This window comes from Antrostomus carolinensis, unplaced genomic scaffold, assembly GCF_000700745.2.
Source record: "Antrostomus carolinensis isolate BGI_N321 unplaced genomic scaffold, ASM70074v2 scaffold13332, whole genome shotgun sequence".
In the NCBI taxonomy this organism is placed as follows: Eukaryota; Metazoa; Chordata; class Aves; order Caprimulgiformes; family Caprimulgidae; genus Antrostomus; species Antrostomus carolinensis.
In genome coordinates this window covers 47-7680 of record NW_010299089.1, presented here as the reverse complement: position 1 = coordinate 7680, position 7634 = coordinate 47, and the positions used below count along the sequence as shown (strand labels likewise).

The window sequence follows — 7634 nt, the reverse complement described above, 5'->3', positions numbered from 1 at the left end:
GTAACAAGATTATTGCACAAAAACAGTCAAGTCCTTTTTCCCCCACAAGCATTAATACTTTACAGCTTTAGTGATTCTAAAAGAGATGCTGGGAGGTTCCAATGTTTCTTACTTTGGAGTGCTCACGCACCCCACACAAAACATACCCGTTTACACAAAAGAAATGTGTTTATCTGGTCAGCTGAATTCTTTCCTTCTCGTGCATCAACCCTGACAACAATGACTGTGCTGCGCCAATGAGGCCTTGTGAGTTTGCAGTGAACAATTTGACTTACGATAATGATGCCTGAGAAGAAATCATAATCCAAGTAATACCCAAGGTGAGCTGACTTCACAGGACCAACAGGACAAAAACAGCAATGAAACCTATTTCTCACTCAAGCAAGCTCACTATACTCTGATTATATTCTCAAAGTGCAAAAATGGGCTGTCTATTGAGAACCGTGCTGTATTCCTCACAGAAGCAGATCTCAGAGCAGAACTGCACTTCAAGTAAGTTCACAGTTGCATAATAAAAAAGTCCCACGATCTTTTGGCTGATTTGTGGTCTTTCTGCTCAAGTAGAGCTCTAGTAGTAGGCTAACTCAACCTAAAGCAATTTACTCAACCCAAAAATCAAATTGCTCCATTGAAGCAAGGTAAGGTAAAGTTCAGTTTTAAACACTGGTCTGAGACTACAGAAGAAGAAAAAAAAAACCCAAACCACCAAACCCCAAACAGAATTAATTTTTAAAAACCCACAACCATACATCAAATGTATCGGATAGACTTAAAATGAGACACAAAGAAAAATGTCTGGCAGTCATGCTGCAGACAGCCTTGAAAGCACTAGTTAGTATTATATTTTCAAAATTATGAGACGAACAACAGAACAGGTGTTTATTAGCACCAAAGCAAACACAGTATTTCTCAATTGGTAGCTAAGTCCCAAGTACCAAACGCTTAGTTGCCAATTCTAACACGTGAAACATCCAAATACTAAGAACAGTATCAACACTGCAGTCAGATACGCTCTGGGTGACTCTACTACTTCTTTCAAAACACGATTAGACCCTACCAAACCAGTGTGACAGTGTGTGACTACCAAGGCAGCTCAGTTAAAACATGTTTCAGTATTGGTTTATGCTTTTAATCAATATTATTAAATATAAGTATAAAAGCTGGACCAAGTTAAATAGGAAATACAGTTCTACAGGTGCTACTCATGGGACCAGAAATGTTTGGGGTTTTTTATGATTCATTTTTCACAGCATCGAAGTTCTCCTGACTGACAAGGCAAAAGGCTAGGACAGCTGGCCACAGTCAGTAATGACAATCTTTTTGGAGGTCTTTCCACTCTTGGAACCAAAGCTCTCAATTTTTTTCACGACATCCATTCCTTCCTTTACATGCCCAAAAACAACATGTTTTCCATCTAGCCTGTAAAACAAATAAACAAAGGCAGTTTTACTTAAAACAGCAAAGACTGAAGCAAACTGAGCTCAGTGTAGCCACGTTAGCAGATCTTCATAGCTCTCACCTGCTGAGCAACTCTACGGCAAAGGCACAACTACAAGGGACATGACATACTTTTAGCTCTGGACCTTAGAAGCTCTATGAGGGATAGTGGCCTTGTTACCCTCACAGCCCTTCCTCCCTCAAGTAGCACAAAGCAATTTATTTTCCATTGTGAGTAATTTAGAAACTAAAAAGAAACACAAAACCTCCAAAACAAACCAACCAACCACCACAAAAAAAAAATCAACTCGCAAACAAAAAAAACCCTCTAAGAAAACCCCAAACCCCGGGACCAACTCATCAGGTTAATATGCAGGGCTGAGAACTTACCAGTCAGTTTTTGCAGTGCAGATGAAGAACTGAGATCCATTGGTATTGGGTCCTGCATTGGCCATTGAAAGAACACCTAGAACAACAGCAGCCTATTAGATTGGTGTCACAAACATGCAGTGGAGAAGACAAGTTTTTAGACTAAATGTGCACAGACAGAAGATATGACGATCTCACATTGCCTCCAAATGATTTCTAATGCCAGTTTCTTGTCTTTGACTATGCCCTTGAGCCCAGCCTCCCTTCTGTCCACACCAAGAATGTTAGTAATGTAATTGGTTGTTCACGTCCTGAAAATGATTAACATCAGGTAACCTCTACTGTGGTTCAACAGCAGCAGTAGTTTCCTGTGATGAGGAAGTGACAATCCAAAAAAGAGAGGCTATAAAATTCAATCAGAGGTTCTTATCTACGGCTTTTCCTTTTTTTTTTTCTTGATTTAATCTAAGTTTTCAAGGATATGCCTGTGTTATTTAGTAAAAAAGAAATCCCAGACTGCTTTGTTTCACTTCTGCAGTAATCATCTAAGTAAAAAATTGAAGTCTATGGCTTAGAAAAGAGGAAAATAAAAGCAGTAATTTCATCTTTGTAGAATTTGTAAGTAAAATACAAAAAAACCCATACTTCATTTTGCACAGTCCCCTTTATAGTAAGCGCAAGAATGCCAATGTCTCCTGTTAAAGGCTGATTTATTTTTGTACAGCAGTCTACACAAATAAGCACGTGCCAAGGACAATGCATTGTTAAACTCCTGTATGTCTGTAACTACCAAGTGCCTCACACATCTAAAAAAAAAATATATATATATATTTATTTTTTTTTAAGGACATCTTCATAAACAATGCTTCGTTACAGGTTACAGTCATCAGAAGGTAGAAAGAGTATGTTTATTTACCAGGTCCTACATGCTTAAGTATGAAATTTTCATCTGGAAATCTACTGCCATAAATAGATTTTCCACCGGTTCCATTATGATTTGTAAAGTCACCACCCTGAAACAGAAATGGCTATTAACTTTACCAGTACACAAGCATTATTTTACATCAGAAGCGATGCTATTGAAAATATACTCACTTGCTCTAATTTAAAAGTAATAAAATCAGTACCTTTTCTTCAGGTTAAGAATGAGTATGGTCACATAAGGATTTAAAACCATGTAACTAGATGAAACTTACTACAAGTAAATGTCTGCTCCAGATACTGCTCCTATTCTCCAACTGACATCTAGAACTCCAACAATCACCTTTCTATGTTACCACCTTACCCACCTTGCTCCCAAATGTGATGCAACAAATAGTAGTAACTTTAAGAAACACCTCCAAGGCCTCAAATCAAAATCACCCAAAGTCACTACCACAGGCAAGACCTGAGGACTTTTTTTTATTCCCTTTCTTTCTTTCTTTCTCCCAACAGCTATAAATACTGGTCAGGATCTCCATTATTACTATTTGCTATTTCTAGATTTTGTTGTTTAACTATTACACCTGAACTATTTAAACTTACCTCAGCCACATGCTGTTTGCTGGGATAGATGTGATCACCTATCTAAGGTCAGACACACAAAACTGAACAATAACAACAACAACAAACAAACAGGCACAGCGACTCCCCAAAGCGGCTGCTGAACACTGCTTCCAGTAATCTGCCATCTCCTCTTCCAGAGGTGACACCACCCATGCTGGCAAAGAACTCACACCTACCACGTATTTCATATGATGTTCACCTTTCCATTCTCACCTTGAGCAATCTATTGCAGGTGGTGTTACACCACATAGGAGTGTACAGCTACTCCTACGCAGTCCCAGAGGTATGCTCTGCATGCTGCGTGAAGGCATCTGATGCCAGGTCCTGGCTATGATGACCTCCAATTAGGCTATACCAATTGTCTGAATCATATTAATGCTCCATCTCAACAAGTGGCAACACGAGTGTGCTGACCAGCTAATGACAAGGAAAGCAAAACCCTGTATGCTCTTTGGAAACTTTAGGAGACATCATCCCTTTGCTTTACCCCTTCCCATTTACTTTGGGGTTTGATTTTAATGCAAACTACTGTGCTTTTGAACATATGTTTCCTCTCACTTTAAAGTATTTGAAACCTACAACAGCGTTTCCACTTTGGTAATGACTACCAAGTAATTCCTAAATATCAATCCATCATTTCACCATACCACAGAGTCAACCACGTAGTATCCTCATTTTGGGTCCATCTGTGGGGACAAAACAGGGTGGCAAGGAGAACAGACTTACATGGAGTCTCACAAATGAATGGCAGAACTGAGAGCAGGATTTCTATTTTTCTTATATTTATGTATTTCTGATCCCAGCAAGACTTCTAAACTTTGTCCCTTTGTCAATATCACAAAATCTTAGTTTGCATTTCAAAGGGAAGAAAATAGGTCCTTCACACCACACTTGTCCCTTTTCTCTTCTTAGAAAGAGGACACAAGATTAGGGCCTTTTGCTCTGACAGCTGTATTTTTAGCTTTAAAAAAAAAAAGTGAGGAGGAGAGACCATCACAGTCATTAGTTAATAAACAAAGCATGTTTACTATAAACTTCATCTCAAATTTTTTACAGAGCCATTCCACCATGCAATGCTGTTGAAATGTAGCTTCTAAGGGAAGAAAGAACCACAAGGAATCATACAGTCCAGTGCACTACAGCAGCTGAGATCCTGCTCATCTGCCAAGCACAGCAGAAAAAAGGGCTTTCAAAAAGGCTTTTTCTGGGTTTTTTGTTGTTGTTGTTGCTGCTGTTTAAGAAAAAATTGCTAACGTGCACGGACTTTAATTCAGAATTTTGAAAGATTTATCCTTTACATCAAAATGAAATCCATTTCAGGTGTGTCATCCCAAAAAATCTACCCCAGCCAACCCTTTGGTTCCCTCCTCCCCTCCATATTAGGGAGATCTTCAGAAAAAAAAAAATTAAAAAGACATTTTCTATTGTGAACAGATTATTCTACTAGGAATAAAGAATGAACATGCTGTTTTCTTAGCTCAGTTAGAACACAAGGTTGATTGTTATTCTACTCAAAAATGCTTCTCCCAAGCAAGTGCCATTTTCCAAATAGGCCCCCCACTAAAGTACACTGCTACACAAAAGCAGAAAGCATTAAGTCATTTTTTTTAAGATAGTCTACATGTAATTTACATTTATTTGTACAAAAAATGTGCTAAGCAACAGCCATAGCAAAAAAGATCAGAAACACAAGTCACACTGTCACTTCTTTATTCTGTAGTTATCAAAGGTTAGAGCAGAGCCAATTAAAATGTTACTACTAGTCTAAATGGTTCTAAAAATATATAAATAACATACAGATAAATTTAATAGCAAAAGTAAAAAAAGAAAAACAACCCACATTACCTGGCACATAAATGAAGGAATCACTCTGTGAAAAGTGGATCCTTTATACCCAAATCCTTTTTCACCAGTACAAAGAGCTCTAAAGTTTTCTGTGAAAACAAAGCATAAATTATTATGTTGCCACACATAATATAATCAAACACAACTAGACTAACTATGTCCCAAGTTTATATGCTTCAAAAATTTTATAGTATCTTTAAAGTATTATTGATTTATTAGTTGTTTCCATGCTTTAAGAAGCCTGTTATAAAGCTAAGGAAACAAAGCTTGTTTAGCCTCAGAACAGGGCACAAACATAACCCTTTTCGACCTCATCTCCCTTTTATTTTGCTGTTGTATCTTAACTCTAACCCCTCCGTCTCCCCAAACACACCACTCTGGAGTCAAAGATTTCATTTTCTGACTGTTATGCTTTTGTTCTCTACAGTAACTGTGAAGATGGTGTTTGTTTTTTTTTTTTTAAGGATATTCATCTACTGGGAACTGAAAGTACTAGTTTTTCAGAACCACTACATACAGAAATGAGGAAGGAAGCATGTGCTAAAACACAAAAACTTTGTAACACAAGTGTGCTGACCAGCTAACGAAAAGGAAAGCAAAACCCTATATGATCTTTGGAAACTTTAGGAGACATCATCCCTTTGCTTTACCCTTTCCCATTTGCTTTGGGGTTTTATTTTAATGCAAACTACTGTGCTTTTGAACATATTTATTCACCATCGATAACCAAACCTACAGACTGTACAGCCTTGGCATAAATTACAAAATGAAACTATCTGGTACAACGACAAATCATAACTCCTCACTAGCACTGTTCTGATAAAGTTTGTATCATATTTCTCTATTTAACAAATATGGATAGAACATGGAAACAGTTTCCAAAAGGTAAACAGGACACTCTTGTCTCTGAAAATCACAATCTAAACCTTAAAGTATGGAATTCTGGAGATGCTGCCTTACCTGCTGTCTTTGGAACCACGTCAGCTTTCAGCTGTTAAAGAAAAATAAACAAGCAAATTAGTAAGTCAGCTTTTTCATACATACACAGAAAAACTTCTACATGGGAGGTGGGTACAAGTGAACCCTCTTCCCAAGGTGATGAGCTATCTGAAATCACAAGCCACCCAAAATTTCAAGAACACCATGAGACTTTCCAAGCATTTGGCTAGCAATTAAAAATATCCCCTCAATGCAACTTTTGGCCAGTTAATGAAGAGCAACTTGAGCAGTGTTTAATGATTTAATTGATCAACACAATAATTTAACAATGACTAAGAAGAATCTTTACAATAGACCCCAAGGATCAAAACCACTTTGCATACAACTGCAGAGATCAAAGTCTCTCCAGCACAGAGCCATCCGTTTAAATCTGCTCAAAAGGCAAAGGAAAAGGACGAGCAAAAACTGTCTACCAAAACTGACTCATGATGTTACATACACATTTGTTACCAACAAAAATTTCTGATTTTGATTAGTATGCATATTTCAACTAATCTTAAAAATGTATGTATTTTAATGACCTAGAAAAAGTGACATAAAAATAGCCATATCAGGTCAGACCAAAGTTTTATCTAGTCACACATCCTGACAGTGGCCAGCAGCAGACACCTAGGAACAGCATGGCTATGGCAAGAAGTTAATGTTCCTCCCCCAGGACGCTCTCCCTGGATGTCTATAATTTAGAGCTGAATCTAACCACAACTTAGCCAAAGATTCAAGGTGAAGCTGCAATACATTCAGATATTCTGTAAACTGGGCACACTAAAAATATTTAACGTGGAAATCAAATGCTGCCACAAGAATATAGTAACATTAATGGTAGCTTTTATAATACCATACAGCTATTTACTAAATCTCACTGATAAATAAAGAACTTGCAGAGCAATATTTTTACTTATGACTCCCTCAAACGCTACCTCCTGAGAACATGAGAGCTGGTAGTGTCCAATTAATTTATACCTTGACACTTTCAATGAAGAAAAATTAATTGGACTCTAGCTTCAAGGGAAACTCTTTTAGAGAGAATCCTTGTGAACTACATTTTAAAAAACCTATTGATACAGACCGAAGGCAGGTGCTGGAGGCAGAAGGCCACAGCGAATCCCCTCAGCAGGCAGCAACAGGGAAGAGCAGCACTCCCTGTGGTCCTGGAGCCCAGCCCTGGCTCCTCCCGCACACAACATGTCTCCAGAGGAGTGCCCGCACCCAGGGGGATGTGCTGCACCACCAGTACAGTCCTGGCGCCCATCTCGCTCTTCTTAAGAGCGGAGCGGACCGCAGTCTTCCTGTTCAGGCTGTCTTTAAATGGCTGAGCATTTCAGAGATGGAACTTCTACGGATAAAGCTGGTCAGTAGCTGGCTGTTGAGCCAGCTGCCAGCTCAAACAGAGCTGTGCAAACCTCTCAGTGCACACGAAGCAGGAAGCTCAGAGAGGCAGC

General features: G+C 38.5%; 1 protein-coding gene across 1 annotated transcript; it reads right to left on the bottom strand.

Annotated features, from left to right (window-relative positions):
* Positions 1-1092: 1092 nt before the first annotated feature.
* On the bottom strand, positions 1093-6187 carry LOC104520869 (peptidyl-prolyl cis-trans isomerase F, mitochondrial; the record flags this gene model as incomplete). Its single annotated transcript, XM_010162677.1, has 5 exons — positions 1093-1419; positions 1828-1903; positions 2723-2819; positions 5197-5285; positions 6157-6187. Coding segments are annotated over 5 exons (429 nt in total), but the record flags the coding sequence as incomplete, so codon positions are not given.
* Positions 6188-7634: the final 1447 nt, after the last annotated feature.